This window comes from Culex pipiens, chromosome 1, assembly GCF_016801865.2.
Source record: "Culex pipiens pallens isolate TS chromosome 1, TS_CPP_V2, whole genome shotgun sequence".
In the NCBI taxonomy this organism is placed as follows: Eukaryota; Metazoa; Arthropoda; class Insecta; order Diptera; family Culicidae; genus Culex; species Culex pipiens.
The window spans coordinates 33,539,788-33,558,607 of record NC_068937.1 but is presented as its reverse complement, the minus strand read 5'-3'; the positions used below and the strand labels follow the sequence as shown (position 1 = coordinate 33,558,607).

General features: G+C 44.9%; 1 protein-coding gene across 2 annotated transcripts; it reads left to right on the top strand.

The window, feature by feature from the left end:
* Positions 1 to 225: 225 nt before the first annotated feature.
* Positions 226 to 17,670, top strand: LOC120419276 (uncharacterized). 2 transcript variants are annotated; one of them, XM_039581941.2, is made up of 7 exons: positions 226 to 493; positions 552 to 657; positions 719 to 1,516; positions 4,606 to 5,407; positions 5,871 to 6,464; positions 12,051 to 12,613; positions 12,671 to 17,670. In XM_039581941.2, exons 2-7 carry the CDS (start codon positions 585 to 587, stop codon positions 13,108 to 13,110), a joined length of 3,270 nt encoding a protein of 1,089 aa, XP_039437875.1. In that variant the 5' UTR covers positions 226 to 493; positions 552 to 584; the 3' UTR covers positions 13,111 to 17,670. The 2 variants fall into 2 exon arrangements, with proteins under 2 accessions (XP_039437875.1, XP_039437876.1); XM_039581942.2 differs by having other exon boundaries at positions 227 to 493; positions 6,057 to 6,464.
* The last annotated feature ends 1,150 nt before the right edge of the window (positions 17,671 to 18,820 follow it).

Here is an 18,820-nt window from a genome sequence, read left to right as displayed (position 1 = left end):
ACAAGATGCAACGGTGTCCACGACCACAACTAGCCCTCGAGTGAATCCGCCGCACGAACTTGGCGTGCAACAGAGCCGTTTCGTGCGCGCTCCCAATGTCCAGGGTTCAGAAATAACCTCCCAAATGCTAATTACGACGACGACCACAACAATGAGCCGGACGGCGACGACTAGTAGCGGGACTGTCCTTGAAAGCAGGAGTGGCAATCAAATCTAAACGATCTGGAAGAGAGAGAGAGAGAGAGAGAGAGAGGGAGAAGGGTCGAAGGACACGCACGCCTCCCTGCTTAAGTAGGGAAAGGTCAACGCGAAGAAAGGCGCTTTTCCTCGAGCAGCAAGAAGAAAGGCATAGATTAAGGCGTACGTAATCCGTCAGCCAGCGGTGCTGGAAATAGCATTGGCCTAGTATTTTTGTTGTTGTTCTCCGTGTTGGACATCGACAGCTGAGAACACCCGCTCGGCCGTCATCGTCACCTCTGCTCTGGTCGCGCTGGTCAGTACACATTACATGTGTTCTTCTGTAACATTACAAGCTCATTTTGTTTCTGCAGGCACTTTTCCGGAGAAGTTTTGTCGTGCTCCCGATGTTTGGACAGAGAAACGACAGGATGGATTTGAACAACGAGAACATTCAGTCCGCCTCGGAGATCATCGAGAGTGAGTTGGGATTCGGCGTATAGAGTCAACGATGTTGTCTAATCAAACTGTCCTTCCACAGACCGGCTGTACTTTGTGGCGTTCAAGAAGGACTTTAAGCCGCGCGGTACCTCCAACACGCACTACTTCTCCATCGACGAGGAGTTGGTGTACGAGAACTTTTACAACGACTTTGGTCCGCTGAACATCTGCATGCTGTACCGGTACTGCCAGATGCTGAACGAGAAGCTCCGGCTGGCGCAGCACGCCAAGAAGAAGATCGTCCACTACACCTCGGTGGACGCGTCCAAGCGCCTCAACGCGGCGTACCTCATCGGGGCGTACTCGGTGATCTACCTGAAGCGCACCCCGGACGAGGCCCTCAAACCGCTCACGTCCGGCTGCAACGTGCTCACGTACACCAAGTTCTGCGACGCGTCGTACGTGTACTCCGGCTACCGGATATCCCTGTACGACTGCATCCACGCGATCGCCCGGGCGCTCGAGGCCGGCTTCTTCAGCTTCGACGACTTTGACTCCCAGCAGTACGAGCACTTTGAGCGCGTCGAAAACGGCGACTTCAACTGGATCGTGCCGGACAAGTTTCTGGCGTTCTGCGGACCGCACAGCAAGAGCCGACTGGACAACGGCTACCCCATTCACGCCCCCGAGACGTACTTTGAGTACTTTCGCAAGCACAACGTGACCACCATCATCCGGTTGAACGTGAAGATCTACGACGCGGCGCGGTTCACCAGCGCGGGCTTTACGCATCACGATCTGTTCTTCGTGGACGGGAGCACCCCGAACGATGCCATCCTGAAGAAGTTTCTGACGATCTGCGAGCAGGCGGACGGCGGGATCGCGGTGCACTGCAAAGGTAAGTGGGTTGTAGGTTGTTGTGACGCCGATGATAAGGACGCTTTCTACGGGCTACTTGGCCGCGAGTACAGGAAGTGTCCAAAGCACTGCTCTAGTTGGCCAGGAGGGAGGAGTTCAGACCGACGCTTGGAAGGTTCAGCGCCCATCAGCAGACGAACGAGAACGGCATACGACTCATCGATTTTGCAACCTCCCGAAACATGACAATACGTAGTACCTTCTTCCAGCACAGCATCCTCTACAAGTACACCTGGAGATCACCAAACGACACGGAGACACAAATCGACCATGTTCTCATCGACGGTCGGCACTTGTCGGACATAATCGACATCAGAAACTACCGTGGTGCGCAGAGCGACTCGGACCACCCACTACATGTGGCAAAGCTGCGCCAACGTCTGTCCGAGGTCAACAAGATCCGGTACCCGCAGCGGTATAATCTCGAGCGGCTCAAGGATCCTGGGGTCGCTACCCAGTACGCCCAGGAACTCGAAGCTGCGTTGCCTGTCAAAGGTGAGCTCACCGGAGCACCTCTAGCAGCCTGCTGGAGCCATAAGGAAGCAGCCATCAACGCAGCGGCATCGAACGCTATCGGGTATGTGGACCGAGTTCGACGGAACGGCTGGTTCGACGACGAGTGTCAGGCGATTTGGGACGAGAAGAAAGCAGCGCGGGACAAGTGGCTGCTGCACAACACCCGTGGGAACAAGGAGTCGTACAAACAGTTGCGACAACTGCAAACCCATCTCTCCCGGGATTAGAAGCGCCGCCTGGTTTTACTGTGAACAGACACGGACCACTGCGACACTTGCGTATCTATTGTATGTAGTATGGTCTGTTCTCAGGTTTTCTGTTTTGCTGTTGTTTACAGCCTGCCGATCGATCGTCTTCCGTAGCACTATTGTTTGAGTGAAACAGTTTTTGACGAATTATTCGAGCAGTTGCACCCTCTCATTCCTCAGACCAATCCCCCAATGCCATGCAGCACGAGCACGAGAGACCGACCCGAGGACGTGGGATGAGCGAGATTGAGGGGAAACCTCGTTTATTTTTGACCCATCTAGAGATCGTGTCCGATCATATAGCCCAATCTTCAGCTCGAATTTTGCCTGAGAGCATGTGACCGAGTCGAAAGTAGCTTCTGAAGCTCTTCTTTGTGTACTGCTACAGAGTTCTTTAACGCTCAGACTCAGACAAAGTCAATTCCCGCAGCAGCCGAATTCCCCTCTCGACCGCCACCTACCCCTTTTGCCTCGCCAAATGGGTTTCAAGCCATCGACCTTCCACGTACAAAGCGAAACCCGGCCACGGAAGCTCGGTGAATAGAACAGCTGGAGCGATGAAATGCGTAAGTTCTACAAGTCAATACCGGAAAGGCTTCATGCTGCAATCACTCCTAGCTTCCGGTGTCGTTCATCAGTTATCTCTCGGAAGAGAGCGAAGAACCCAGCTTCGAAGTTCTGGGTAGCGCTGCACTGCGCCCAGAAACTCAGGTCCGGTTCGTCACAACAGATGGTATCGGTGCGATATGGTATGGGCGCGGACAAGCTGGCGGCCTGTCTACACCGGCTGATAGTCAAGGTCTGGGACACAAAACAGCTACCGGAAGAGTACAAAGAGGGAGTAATATGCCCAATCTACAAGAAGGGGGACAAATTAGAATGTGAAAACAACCGTGCCCTCATTATTCTCAAGGCGGCCTACAAGTGCCTTCCCAGATCATCTTCTGTCGTCTGTCGAAGCGAGAAAAGGATTTCGTAGGGACGTACCAGGCCGGTTTCGTGAAAGGGGAATCGACCACGGACCAAATCTTTTTGCTACGCCAAACCCTCCAAAAGTGTCGCGAGTACCATATCCCGACGCACCACCTGTTCAGCGGTTTCAAAGCCGCGTACGACTCGGTCGACCACGAAGAGCTTTGGAAGATCAGGAACGAGAACGGCTTTCCCGCGGGAAGCTGATCAGAACGGTGACATCAACGATGCTACAAGGCGACCTGCCCCTGTGCCAACATTGGGCTTGAAGGTGTTATGAGGCGGGTGGGCTTCAACAAGCGGACACGATTATCAAACAAACCAGCCAGTTCATCTACTATGCCGACGACATTCACATTGTCGCCCAAGGAGGTTGCGGATGCGTACACTGACTTAGAGCGGGAAGCGAAGAAGGTTGGACTAAGGGTTATTGTGGTAAAGGCAAAGTATTTGCTCACTGCTGGCAGAAGGAACCGAGTCCCTTAGGGATTATAATGGACCAAGCGAAGTTGAACAAATCAACGATTTGTTGCTAGTTTTCTGGATACCCACAAACAAGCCACCTGTGATCTACTTAAAGACACCTACGACAGCTTGGACGAGCAAACATTGTCTGGTGAACTGTTTCTGATATTTCAAAAGGCATACGGCTAGATCTACTACGAGCTGCTGTTACAAATGCTGAAGGGCTATGGAATTCTAGGCATAGCAAACAAAATTTCAAAGAGTTTCCTGTCGAACCGATTGCAACACGTGAGTGTCAACGCCGTATATCGACGTCAAAATTCAAGCCCTTCGGCGAACTAAGGCGTTGGACGGTTTTTGGGTAAACTGTCGGTTCTACTCAAAGAAACCGTCGGACGCAGCACAATGCCACCGTTGCTAGAACTGCAACCTCCAATCACGCTGCGTGAAGTGCGGTGAATCACACCTCTCCGAGGCGTGTGCACTGCCATGCAAAGTGGACCTGGGAGACAAGTCAGAGCAAACCAATGCGCACATCAAGTGCGCCAACTGTGGAGGCAATCATACCAGCAACTACCGTGGATGCAGTGCACGGAAAAACATCTTGCAGGGCAGGAAGAGAGGAATCAAAAAGCAGCAGCGTCCCACCCTCCTCAGCGAAGTACGAGCGTAACCGTGCCGGTCTTTATTTTCAAGCAATAATTATTCCAAATGGAGATGTAACACACAGCTGAAAGGAACTCCAAAACTCTGTTATGTACATTAAAAGAACTTATTGTATTATGATTATTTACCAATAAATAAAATCGAATTGAATTGAATTGAGTTAAAATTTACAGAACGGTGATCAAACCCCTTCCTGTTTCAGCCGGCCTCGGCCGCACCGGTACCCTGATCGGGGCCTACCTCATCAAGCACTACAACTTTAGCGCGCTGGAGGCGATCGCCTGGCTGCGGCTGTGCCGCCCCGGCTCCGTCATCGGCCACCAGCAGCAGTGGATGCTGAGCAAGGAGGCGTCGCTGATGAACGAGGGCAACGCGTACCGCAAGCGGCACGGCATCAGCCGAACGCCGATCCGGCACGAGTTTGGCATCTACAGCATCAAGCAGTTTGCGGCCATCGACGAGGAGACGCCGACGCCGCCGCCGCCAGCCGTGGCCGTTAGTCGGAACAGTCTTTCGACGTCCAACTCCTCATCGTCGTCTTCGTCCTCGTCGGGTTCGTCCGTGTGCTCGTCGGTGGCGTCGTCTACGACGACCACTCCGGTCGCCAGCAAGCTGCCGGACACGGCCGCCAACAACCGCGTCCAGCTGCTGCTGAAGGAGCGCGTGCGGGGCATCTCGCACAAGGTCGACACGATGCGGCTGAACGACGAGGAGGAACTGCAGAGCAACCAGCTGAACAACAACTGTGAGGGTGGGACGACAACGGCTACGGAGCGAACGGTTGCGTTGGCGATTGACGTGGTTGACGCTCCGGTGGAGTCGCGGAAGGCGCTCGTTCCGGACACCAAGTGTGCGACGATTCCCGTGACGCGCCGCTCGAAAACGGTTCGCACCAGCCGGTTGATTACGCTGGAGCAGTCTCAGCAGACGCAGGGCGACAAGCTGAACCAGATCAAGGCGATGCGGCGGCGGCCGTCCCGGTCGGCCAACATAATCACGCAGTGGTGAGTACGAAGAGGCGTGGGGGAGAGAACAATGGGGATTTGGGTGGGTTTGCTTCAAGTTTTGGATTTGCTCTAGTCTGTATTGTTTGAAGAAGATGAGAGAGAGTGTAAAAATTGGCTTGAGATCGTTTTAAGAAGCTGAAATTTAAGGTTGTGGAATAGTTTGTAAAGTTAGACTAACCTGGTGATGGCAAATTTGTCCCAAAAATTGCAAACGTTCGTACCTTAATGACCTTCACTTTTCGCTTTGTGCAATCAAAATTCATGCGACTAAAATAATGGGTAGAATAACTTATCTTACTGGAATCTTTGGGTTTAACAAATTTACTAACTCTCTTTTACAATTCGTTTCTCAATCTCTTTCCTCCTGGTGCTGTCTCACTCATTCTATCTCATTTCACCTCTATCTGGTCTGTTCTAAAAAAATCAAACAAATCATCAAACTCAACCCCCATCCCAAAAGTCATGACGAAACAATCGCTAACCCCCGACTAAATCCGCATCACCACCACAACCACAATCATCACCACCACCATCACACTCGTGCTAAATCTCAACCATTCCGCAATACTACCGCTGCTATTAATCCGAACAACAACGCCAACGCCACCAACAACAATGCCAACGCCAACAACAACGCCACCACCAGCGCCGGTGACCCGCGAACCCTCGCCGCTGCAAGTGCCACTGTGCAAGCCAATAATCTTTTGAATCAAATCGCCTCATCCAAACTCACCGCCGTCGCTTCACCGTCGGAAGTTCCACAACCACCACCGCCAACGGATACGTCCGACGGAGTTCCTGTGCCACCTGTTACCACAAGTCCGGCGGCGACGAGTACAGGCAGTAGGGCGGCGACGCAAAAGGGAGAGGAAGGGGTGAAGCAGATAACGACGGCAACTAACAATCTAGCGAATACAGCGAGCACTACCACGAGTACTGCGAATGTGGCGGCGACGACGGGAGGTGGAGGACCGGGAGGTGGCGGATGCAATATGGCCAACGTGGTGCTGCAATGTCCCGCCACCAGGCAGAATCATCGGCTGTTTAGTAAGAGGTGAGTTGCGGGAGAGTGGGTTTGTATACACTAGGCTTAAGATTAATGTCAGGTTCAGTAAATCCTTCCTTTCCAAATCCCCTCGGGACTGTTTGGGCGTAGCCTTGAAGCACAGTGTGGAAATTCATTTTCTCAGATATCTTTGATGGTACTGTCGGTCTTCTTAGGTCATACTAGAGGATTTTACTTTCCTGATGAAAAGAGAACGGCTGGCAAACGATTCAGCTTCCCACGTGTGTCTGATTACATTGGTGATCCAGTGATTCCAACGTGGGAAGGGACCCACATAAATACAGTTCTTCGGTTGACTATGTTGGTGACCGCTTGGATCCAATGCTGTTTCTGGATTTGACTCTTGAGTGCGTCCAGAGCGCTTGCGGAGTCGGTGATGATTAGGATCGGGCGTTCAGAGTCCGTTGATACTGCAGCTGCTTCTGGTGAAAAACTGGACCATTACTTTGGTAGTCGGTGACTGGGTCCTAAGCTGTCGTCTACCATTCCAAAACCTACTCCGTCCTTTGTTCTGGAACCATTGGTGTAAATGTGTCTAAATCTGCTGTAGGGTCCCACCTTTTTCACAGCTATGGAGTGGTTCCAGCGGTAAACCCTTTTCTTATTGCTTCTTCGAATCGAATGACTGGAAGGTCCCGAGGTACTTGCGAGTCACCTTTTTCCGGTCTTATCTTTTTATGTGATAGATCGTGGTTCTTGTTGGTGAACGTGATCGCTGTACATTAGTTGCTGACGTTGCTCTTTTCTTCTCCAGGAATCAGTTTGTTCTATTTGCTGCTGCTTCCAACGTGTCTCCAATTCCGAACTGTCTAACTTTGTCCTCATGCAGAGAGATGGTGCAGAAGTTAAAAATAGTTGGAGATCGTGGACAACCATGTGGTAGCCCATCACATTGTATTTTATCCTGGAAATCCTGGATTTTGGAACCTTTTCCGCGCGTTCCAAGCAACCTCGTTGCGATTTAAAATACTGGAATCAAAAACTAAAGCTCGCTAGGAAGTAGCTTGGATACTAATACTACAATTCAACTGCAATACAATTTCAAGGTTTCAAAATACAATACAACTAATCAAGAGCACTCGAACGAGGGATACTTGACATTCGTCTTCTGAGTTTAACGAACAATCCTCGTTGCGATTGGGGTGAGACGGAGACGGCTGTCACTTGTGTGCGTGCTGTGAAAAATCTGACAGACGATTCGAAAAAGGCTAAAACTGTAATTTTGTGCAAATATGATTGAATGGAAGTGTTGGTCCATTGCTGGCATAGTGTTTAGCAACTAAATGCTGAAAAAAATAATTTTTCTTCTGGTTTAAGTAATCTGAAGCCATTTTTCTTGCTTCATTGGGGTGGGGCTTGTGCGTGTTTGTGAGAGGAAATCGGGAGAGTCTCCGGCTGACTTTGCGTGCACATGTGTAAGTGAAAGCGAACACCAAAGCTGCTCCGAAAAAGTGTCAGGATGAGAAGCAAATATTCCAAATGGCTTGCCGTGATCTTGTGTGTGTTGCTGCAGCGTAACCTACTGACTCAATGGTGGCGTGACGAGCGGTCGGTGCATGAGGAAGGGGAGTGAAATGAGGATTTGTGGCCAGGCTGAGTGTATGCGAGCGGCCACTAGCAACAGGACAAGACTAAACAGCGTTTCAACCCGACTGTGTCCAACACACGGTCAGAACGCTCCAATACAATCGAAGACGACGAGGAGCGTGCTGTGATATTTGGTGAGTCTGTTCCAAGCCGTCAGCTTATCTGTGAGTGTCTGAGAGAGTGTGATTCAGAATAGAGTGAAGAAGTTAGGGGAGGGTAGGAACGAGATAGTTTAAGAGAGAGAGAGAGAGAGAGAGAAGGATGTGTGACTGTAGGAGTGTGTTGAATGTATGCATGATAGTTAGCAAGGTAGCGTTCTTTTATTACGTAACGCAGTTGGAGAGAGGGGGTGGGGTCATTTCTAGAGATTGCGGTGAATAATCTCCAAATTGGGTAGCAATTTAAATTGAGCGTTATTTATTACGGCTTTGTATTTTCTTGTTTGTTTTTCTCTTTTTCTAAACATGCTTGCATTCAAAACGTTGGTCGGCACAGTGCCGTTTTTAACAGCCAAGATCTTAGAAGACTTACAACTTTACGTTCGTTAAATATTGATCGATAAGATAGTATTTATGAAAATTTTAATTGATTTAAACTATGCTAAAATTTATTCATTAAACTTTTTAATGAGTCATAATTAACCGATGTTTTTGTGATATGATATTTCTTAAATATATTCAAAAGTATCTAAGTAAGAAAGTATTTTAGGTTTTACTGGTGTCATAGGTGGTGTGTAAGCGTTTGTATGAATGAGTTCGTATAATGTTTTTCTACTTATTTTTCAGGTTTTTCGAATTGAGTCGATTTTTATTGGTGGGGCAGCGCGCACGCCTTGCAGAATTATTCGTGTATCGAGCGTCATTTTTTCAGTGATTGGTGTTTTTTTTTGTGCTTAATTAATTGTTCTGTAATTTTAAAAGCCCTTCCTATATCATCGTTGATCAGAAGGCACGGCGTCGGGTAAATTGTGCATAAATTTTTCAAATAATGTATTAAATTTTCACGGTGCAAAAGACATTTCTATAAAATCGTTTATTGAAAGGCACGCAGACATTAAGGAAAGAAAATTAGAGCGCTGGCCATGGGGACGCCCACACTCGTTCTTGCATTTTCCTCTCCTTCATTTTCGTTGTATCGCTGTTAAGATTCGATTGTGAGTAGTGGGACCCCATGGTTACTCTGCATCGTGTTTTTCGGAGCCTTTTATTTGATATTTTATTTTTCATTAGTCCTTATTTTATCATAGTTGATCGAAAGGCACGCAGCCGGTTTAGTTCGTTATAGTTATTGTTTTAATTTCATCACAATCGTTTACGCGGTGTCCTCTTTTCTTTTCGTTCAAATTTGTTGATCGTAATAATTTATTCCAACTGGCAGTTTTAGTAGTAGCTCACCAAACTATCCATTTTATGAAGAGCAAAGCGTTTATTTACTATTTTTGTAATCTACTCGCGTTATCTTATAAGCAGTGAAAAATACTGATAAGTCCAGCCCATAGCACTACAGCTCGGTTGGCACGCGTTCGATTAAAAAACATTTTAAATAATCAATTATGTATCTTTCCGCAGCCGGCTGCCTAAGATTTTTAAAATTTCAACCGATAAACAATTGCTTATGGTCGCATCACCTACCACAGTGAATCCTGACCTCATACCCATCTTACTAACCCCTCAAAACTCATGTGATACTTTGTCGGCGACGCAGTCGATTTGGCGGTCCCATCACTCAAGTATCGGACTAACATTCCCATCCACTTCCCCGTGTCTTACCACTGGTCGTGGCCGGCATCGGTATTGATCAGCATGATAGGGACCTTTGAAAATTGCGAAGGGGTGATGATTGGTTCCTACTTTTCATCTGTGGTCCACGGAGCAATGTTTGGGGGTCCTGGTCAATAACGAAGTAGCAGCTACGGGTAGACACCAATCCTCGTTGCGATTGTTGATGATGCTAAACCACTTTGAAATATTCTCAACGAAACAGACCGTAGTGTGGAGTTCCGGTTTTCCTCTTTCTCCACAATCATGTGCATTGCAGCGCCAACTGACTTGTTTGTAGCTTTTGCCACCTTCATTATACCCACTGCAGTGAAGATACCTTGCGGATGAAGTCAACGTCGGTTTTAGTCAAGTTGTGGCTTATTTCCAGCTGGTTTCCTGCATCACACGACGGAATAGTCGTGTACATGAGGACATTTCTCCTGGAGTAATCTACTCCGGCGTCCTTTCATATGCGGAGATTCTCTGATCTCTGACCTTGCATCAAATCAAGGGAAACATGTCATCAAGTGGACCTATGTTATAAGAACTATCAGTAAAAACCCACTTCGAACATAACGTCTTCGATCATAATAGTTCGGTAGACCGGAAACAAATAGCCTTGGGCTCGTAGCTTGTCGTAGCCGACTTTGCAAGTGCCAGTCAACTTCTGAACCATAACCACTTCCCCAGCAAGCAGATTAAGTTGATCCGGGTTGAAAGTTGTTGTTTGTAGAATTCCTCTGTATTGTCCTGGATCCTGTTCGCGATTCCCGCGGTGAGCTGATCCCGATCCAACTCTGAAGATGCTTCCTGAAATTCTTACTGATATGCAGCATCCTCAATGATCGAATCCATATGTGATTCCGTGGTTCAGCCAAGAACTTGTCACCATCTAACCAATATAAAAGATTTACCAACTGACCAGAAATCTGCTGCTCCTTTTCCACAGCCAGAGTTGGAGAGGTTCGCGTTCGCTGGTTGAGGATCTTCCGAATTTCTCCTCTTGTCATCACCCAGAACCGAGAAAATTAGAAAATACCGAGCTGAGAAATCACGCCGCCATGCGGCCATTTTATTGAAAATTAAGAAATTTTGCGTTTTTATAAGAAATGTATTCAACTTTGGATGATCATCTCGAAAATGGGGCAGTAAAGTTTGTGAGTGTCAGAGTAGTGTGAAAGTGTATTCCACGATGGAGTGCGCCTTCGTGCCAATTCCGGAACCCTTGGCAGCCCAGTTTCAACGGAAGCCTGGCAACCACGTCAGTCCGGCCTTTGGTAGGCCTCGAGGGCGCTCGTGTGCCATTCGGCGTCTCCAGTTTCGCGAACATCCTGTCCGGCGACGTCCATCGGAGATTTGCTTGCACAGGAACATTGTTTGGTGGAAATAAGAAGAGAAGAAGGGGTCCAAGGTCAAAGAAAAAACACTCAGTAACCACATAATGCACGAATGGCCCCAATCGACCACCATTTTGCCGCAAATCATACCGATCTCTTAACCCGATCGGGGTTTACAACATCTTCACACGCAGCCATGCCATTTTGTAGACGAAGACGGGCGGTGTAGTGTACGATTCTGATCGCAGCTTAGCTCGCTCTAATTGCTCGGATTAGAAATCGTTTTAGTCACCTGTCAATCTTCACGTTTTATTCTGACTTGCCCGCAACAGCGCCTAAATGGGTCTCTCTAGTCTAACCCTGCTGTCTGGCGGACACTTGGTTAGCTTGTTAGGTTTTCTTTCGTTGTATCTTCTCTATATATTTTTTCCACTCCGCGAATTCTTCCACTCACTCTCAAACGATAACTCTCGGACGCCTTCTAACTTACCAACAATTTTCGATTCGCACCAGACCGCAAGTCCGCACGCTTTGATACCGGTTGGGGTGCAAGCCATGTGCAGAATGTCATTCACCCTTTATGCTACCATCCTTCTTGAAGCTTCTTTTCACCGGAAGCAGCATCTGTCATCGGCGGTGCTGGCTCGATTCGCGACCACGTTTGACGTTTTGCAACTGAACGAGGGGTGTGCAGACGCTCTCTATGATCTAAATTCTGTTGAGTACCGCACTGTCGAGGAATTTCTTCCTGTGATTCCAGATCTCAATTTTTTGTCTTTTATGGATCTTTTCCTTGGAATCTCGGCTCACTCTGAACTGGATATCTTCCGAAAAATTTGCAGCGTTTCAAGTGGTACAATTAAAAACCATCTTCTTTCTTCCCCCATCAGGTCCGTTTCGGCCAGCCAGCACGTCCAGCAGCAAAAGAACAAGAAAAACGTACAAAACACGGCGGAAGCCATCCTGCAACAGCACCAGCACTGCACCACCATCACGACAACGGTGACGGCCACCACCACGACAACCACCGGCGGCTGCGGAACCACGTCCAGCGTCAAGCTCACCGTCAAGGACGAGGTGAAACCGCGGGCGTCGGTCCGAACGGTGCGCAACAACAGCCTGGACAGCTACCATCACCACTATCAGTTCATCAACATCCCGAACATCATCACGTACAAGCGGGGCCGCTCGAAGATTCCGGCCTCGGCCCGGCTCCGGTCCAGCATGGCTCAGCAGGACAGCTCGAAGGCAAGCGGTGGCGGGACGGCGAAGCCGGATGGCGACGAGACAACGGCGGCCATCCAGCTGATACTGAACAAGCCGATGACGCGCCGGATGAGGAATGCGGGCGGTGGAACCGCCCCTCCGCAGCTGATCTCCGCCGGAACGGGTGCTCCAGGTGCGGCAGCTGCCGCCGCAGCCGCCACGGACGAGCTGAATGGGAATGGAGGAGGTAAGTGACTTCTTGGAATTTAGATGGTATCAAGGTTTCTAATTCAACGCTCCACAGGAATCTCACGAACGCTTCCGCTGAGCGGAGACGACCACCGGAACAACAACGGCGACATCAACCTGGAGCTGACCAGTCTAGCGGCGGCAGGAACAACCGCCGCCGCCGCCACCACCACCATCAAGCGCAACAAACGATCTCGCAGCAGTACAAAGATTGAGAAGGAGAAGAACGACGAAAAGGGCAGCAAAGTGCTGCGCAAGAACGGGGGCGTCGTCGCGACCAGCGGGATTCCGGTGGCCACCAAGCTGGCCGGGGACGTCTCCAAGGGGGTTAGCAGCGAAAGTATTACCTCGGCGGCCAGTACGCCGACGGCGAGCCTTACGCGGAACACCTTCAGCAGTAGCTCGCTGAACCGGAAGGCTGCTGCGGCGGCGGTCAAGGGGACGGCGGAACCTTCCGGTGGTGGTAGCAATTCGCTCAAGGCGCGGAAAAAGTAGAGCGCTTCGTAGTGCGTGGTAGATGCAATTTTCTGTAATCATCGCTTGTTTTAACATTTTTGTTTTTTTTTTGGCAATCTTGCAGAATCCCGGTTTCTGTGATGTGATTTTTCGTACATTTATTTGTTTATATCTCTTACAACTATTGTGATTAACCACAATTTACACAGACAGAACGTTTTGTTTGGTTAACAAAATCGAATCGAAGCTATCGCAGTGCGATAAAAACTATTTACTAAGACGAAACTGTTACTAATAGTTATTTTGCTTGTCACTCAAGAATAAATTTATGCAATGAATTATACACTAATCAAAACGGAAACTTCCCCTCTCTTAGCATCGCCGTAGAACGTTTGCAGCTTATTATTTTTGGGACGAATTAGTTCAGTATCTTAAAGCTTTGGGACAAGTTGTGAGTGATTCTGTTGATCTGGAAGGGTGAGCGCTTGATTTGCTTATATTTTTCCGCTAGAAAACGCCTTTAAAACAATGCATGGCTGCTACATTCAGGTAATGGTTTGAGCAAAGTACGCTGCTGGTAAGGAAAGGGATAAAGAAAGTTGAAACCTTATAGAATTTGCCTTCTCTTTTATTCTGCTGTTCGTTAAGCTTTTTCTTGACCCCGTTCCTTGGGAAGTCCGTACTGGCCCGCTTGATGATTTTCCAGAATAAAACACATTTTGGAAATGCCCTTCAAACTTGGCCTACCAAATGCATCCTCTTCAAATTTGAAGGACATTCATGCAGGAAGTTATCGTCCGTCCCAGATTTTGCTGATTAGTTGATGCAGCATTCAAGGCAAGGGAATTTGAGAACCTCAACTTTTTCAGCACCTCGAAATCGTCTAAGTTCCACTCACCTCCAAATTCTGTCCGGCAAAACAACAGAAAATTGACATTTAAGCTTTGATTTCCCAGGTGTCTCAATAAATTCAGCTTCTAGCAAGTAATTTTCTTCAAAACTGGGCCGTACTAGTATCAACATCAAAAGTCTCAACCTTTTTTCCGAAGTAAACACTGCAGCTTCAAACACATTTTCCACCTGTATTTCTTGACGTTTCTCTCCACCGGAAACAGCCTGCTGTCATCGTCGCGCGGACGCGAGCGTTGCCAGATGTGCGCGCGATGACGTTTCGAACGAAGCAGTTTGACGAGGGGTGTTTGGTTTTGAGAAAAGTTTTTAACCCAACTTTGGGTAACTTGAGCAGAAAAATTCGAGGTGTGTTTTGTTCTTGGGTTCGCGGCATATGTAAAAAAGGTTAATTAGGTTTAATTCGTACAAAATATAAGTGGTTCTTCTAAAAAGATTGAATAGCTATTTGATATTTTAATAGCGTTGAAAAATAAAATCACAACGCTACTTAACTGCAAACGCAAGTGGATTGCGTTGGCTTTCTTCAGGTGCAATCAAAATGAGGTGTTAACACGAAAGGTAGAATCATTCAGTGGTAATAAAATTAAGCATTTATTTTAACAATTTGTGCTACTTGATTTAACGTTTGTTTTGTGTAGATTATAAATAGAGTTTAATGTCAACCTTGGTTGTAACACACATAACTAGTAACGTTGGATTTACTTTATTTTATTCTTGTTAACTCACCTTAAGCAATCGATTTCGTACTAATTTTATTCGTTTAAGTTAAAAATGCAATCGTACAGAAAGATCTTTTATTTATAGCGCGGCAACTCGTGTCTCGATTAGTTCGTGTTCTATTTTTTTTAATCCGGGAAACGTCGACACAATAAAGACGAGCAGTATTTTGGGTCCGCAAAACGATGACAAAATATCAGAATCGTTGCGGGCAACACACAAACATCAAGTTCACTCACGGTTTTTTTTCTCGAACTCATCTTATGCATCTTGCCAGGGCTGCGGAGTCGGGTCATGTTTCAAACGACTCCGACTCCGACTCCGGCTTTCTCAGATTTGCTGACTCCGACTCCGACTCCGGCTCCGGCTTTGAACAAATGGTTGGCTCCGACACCGACTCCGACTCCGGTCTACCAACTCTAGCCGACTCCGACTCCGACTCCAGCTTTCAACAAATGGTTGGCTCCAACTCCAACTCCGACTCCACATATTTTAAATGTTTCAAAAGTTAGTTAACTATTATCGGTTAATTATTTTTAAAACATTGATAAATAGGATTATATACTCTCTAAGCATCATGTTTTTCTCAAGAAAAATAAGTTAAGTAAAAGTAAAGTAAAGCAAATAAACGGAAAAAAAGTTTCTAGGTTACAAGTTCTACACGTTATGGAAACAGAAATCAAAAAATATCTTCAGTTTTAGAGGCATTTTGAGAAGAACAGTTTTGTAAGTAAATTAGGATTGCTTAACCTCAAATTTGAAAATATTTTTTTCAAAGCTAATAAATTTAAATATTAAATTTTTATTTTTGAATTAATAACTAAAAAACCTGGCCTTAATGATCTATTGAACATTAAAATTCAATTTGCTCACTTTCAGGCTGACATTTGTAAGAAGCACCTTGTTTTTTGAATGTCAATTTTAAACGAAACATTTTTTTTTTGTTTTTTTTTTAAGACGTGCATAGACATCACGCCATGGCTGAAGGAGATTATTATTGCATATCAATGTATCTAAACAATTTCTTCGTGGAAAGGACGCTTAAGATGTCATTTTCAAATATCTGTGACATGGAAAATATTTTAACCTGAAAATTTTTAATTTATTTTAATTTTAAAATTTTATATTCTTTAAAAAGGAGGTGCACGATACTTCGTGAATCTTCACCTAAAACGAAGCTTTATGGATGATCTTTCGCCTCCATCAAAATATATGAAAAAAAACATAAAAATATAATAAAAAACAAATATCGACAAGTAAAATATTTTCTAGGTCACAAATATTTCATTTTTTTAAGGTACATTGATTTGCAATGATTATCACTTTCCGTCCTATTGCCGTGAGACATACAGTATGAGAAAATTCGTACCAGTTGTTAATTTTTTGATTCAGTTTTTTTATTTATAAGATTTGAAAAATATATTTTAATCCTATATTTTGTTCTATACATTTTTTATTAGTTCATTTTTGTACTGAATTCTTGAGATTTGTTCAACGATAATTTGCAACGATGTCAAAATAGTTTACTTAAAAACAACATCAACATCAACAATCAATGATTATTTCAAATTTTTTGCAACTTCTGTTGACATTTTTTGTTAGTTTCAATTATTTTAAATACAACACTTTGATTTCTTGTACTCAGTTATAAACAAAATGCGCATGTTGAGTTTCAAGTAAGAGATTGTTATTATTGTAGATTATTTGTTACAAAAGTTAAACTGTCAGTGACTCTTTTTCGATCTGCAAAAACAGTGATTATTATTTATAATCTTTTTATGTACCTCGTAATTTTTTCCTATAAAATGAATTGACTTAAAACCTCTAAGACATTCGCTATCGGGGTAAAAGATTACTTTGTGTGTACTTTTTTCAGAAATAACTGGATGAAATTTGGTCAAATTTGAGTTGAAAGGGCACATAAATGTAGTCTGCCTACATAACCAATATTTATTTTTTATTTTTTTTTTTGAGTTATGATACTACATACTTGGATAAAAGGTTATCATTTAGTGATTATAGTGTAATAACCCAATTAGAGCTTTTCAATCACAATAAAAGCTTCAAATACATAATGGCATCTGATGAATCAATTAAAAATATAAGTTGTTTTGTAAATTAAGCTGTTATACAGGAAATACTGAACAATAAAAAAACATATTTTTTCTTGAATTTAAGATAACTCCGGCTCCGACTCCGACTCCGGGTTATCAGAAATCTCCGGCTCCGACTCCGACTCCGACTCCAGCTCATAAAATTTAGCCGACTCCGGCTCCGACTCCGACTCCAGCTGTTCGAGTTTTAACGACTCCGACTCCGACTCCGACTCCAGGCTTCCCAAAAAGACCCGACTCCACCGACTCCGGCTCCGACTCCGACTCCGACTCCACAGCCCTGCATCTTGCAAACACAAATGAAATGTAGTGCAAATCTGACACTAACTGTAGATTTAAAGAAAAAAAAAATATACAACACTGTTGTTTGAAAGAAAAAAAACTCGATGTATTTAAGTGAAACAATCGTAAAATCAACAAACAAGTCCGTAGTGAGAATTTAGTCGCCCCTAGTTGTAAATGGAACAAGACAAACGTATATAAAAACAAACAAAAAAGCAAACAAACACTTATATATCTAAAGCAAAACAAAATACCCCGCCATATTACACAAGTAAAGTGAAGAAGGAAGCATTAACAGAACATCTTTGGAGAGTATAAAAATAATAAACATGTGTATTATTTAGAAGCATTATTAACTGTAGACAGAGCAGTAACTTGAACGCAAAACTCCACACAACATAACAAAAACTGCACTGCACAGCGTAAACAATAAACAACACTATAAAGACAATGTGAATGTGCAGAGAATCCACACGCAAACAAAAAAGGAACAAATAAAACGCACCCACAGAAGAATGAAAATATCAGAAAAAGAAAACTAAATTAGCGCGTAATTGTAAACGCTTGAAGCGTTTACAACACAACACAACAAGACAATTCATACATTCAAGACAACTCACAAAAACACAGAAAAAATACATTTAATAACATGTAAAACAGTAGAATGTAGAAAGATACACGAACGTGCATATGAAAAGATATATTATGAAAGAATTAATAAAACAAAAAGAATGTTGCAATCACACGCATTAAATAATACAGAATTGTATTTTTATTCTTGAAGCAATCTCCTACAATTTTTTTCCGAGCAACATTTTCACTCAAACCATTTCAAAGAATCATCTTTGCGGTAAACTTTACGCAGTAGGCGTGGCCATATTTCAACGAGTGCTGACGAGAGTAATTTGACGTCCTCTCGGATGGTTTCGACACTCTGACGGTAAAATAGTGCAACTCAACTCCATTCTGCATTTATGTCATTATCTGGTCATGTGCCTTGCCCAACAAAAGAGTAAAATTTATTGTTGTTCCTTGTGGCGAGGACAATCGTTCATATCTTCACTTGTCACAGCCTGCTGTGCGATCTGAACGCAGCATCCCTCACATCAATCTTTCGTCCACGGTCAGACATCTTTCTTTTCCTCACTTTTCAGATAACAAACAAAAAAATGTATTCATCTCTGTGAGACACACATTACTCATGGCATGCTGCAGCGGAACCTGTTAAAGCAGGGTGCATACACCTGAACTTGTAAGGGACTCCACAATTAAATTGTGGTCAAATTTTGGTCCTAAAATAAGGTTTAAATGGCATTCATTAAGTTTGATAAGGTTGGTAAGATTCGCGAAAATTCTTCCCGAGCAGACGGAAATAACGTGGGAATAAATTTTTTTGATATTTGAAAATACTAGGCCAATAACATTTTATGTTATTTATAACAAGATTTGTTATTCGTCGTTATGATTTTTTTGTTATTGGATTGTTATTGTAATAACAGACTAATAACACTTTTAGGTATTCTTCGAACAAATCTTTGTTATTATTTTTCTTATTTTAACAACTAATCCGATCATCCCATTAACAGTCGGAGGTATTCTTCCATAACAAAAAACGTTATTCCAAAGTTGTTTTGGCTTTTATTCAATATCAGACCAATAACAAATTTTGTTATTCAACCCTTATTCATATAACTTCATATTTCATTTATTGTTCCGATACAGTT

Bases quoted from the DNA above. Each gene is read 5' to 3' on its own strand.
- LOC120419276 (XM_039581941.2), top strand. From the start codon at position 585: ATGTTTGGACAGAGAAACGACAGGATGGATTTGAACAACGAGAACATT. The intron at 658-718 runs GTGAGTTGGGAT...GTCCTTCCACAG, and splicing joins CGCCTCGGAGATCATCGAGA to ACCGGCTGTACTTTGTGGCG. The intron at 6,465-12,050 runs GTGAGTTGCGGG...TTCCCCCATCAG, and splicing joins CATCGGCTGTTTAGTAAGAG to GTCCGTTTCGGCCAGCCAGC.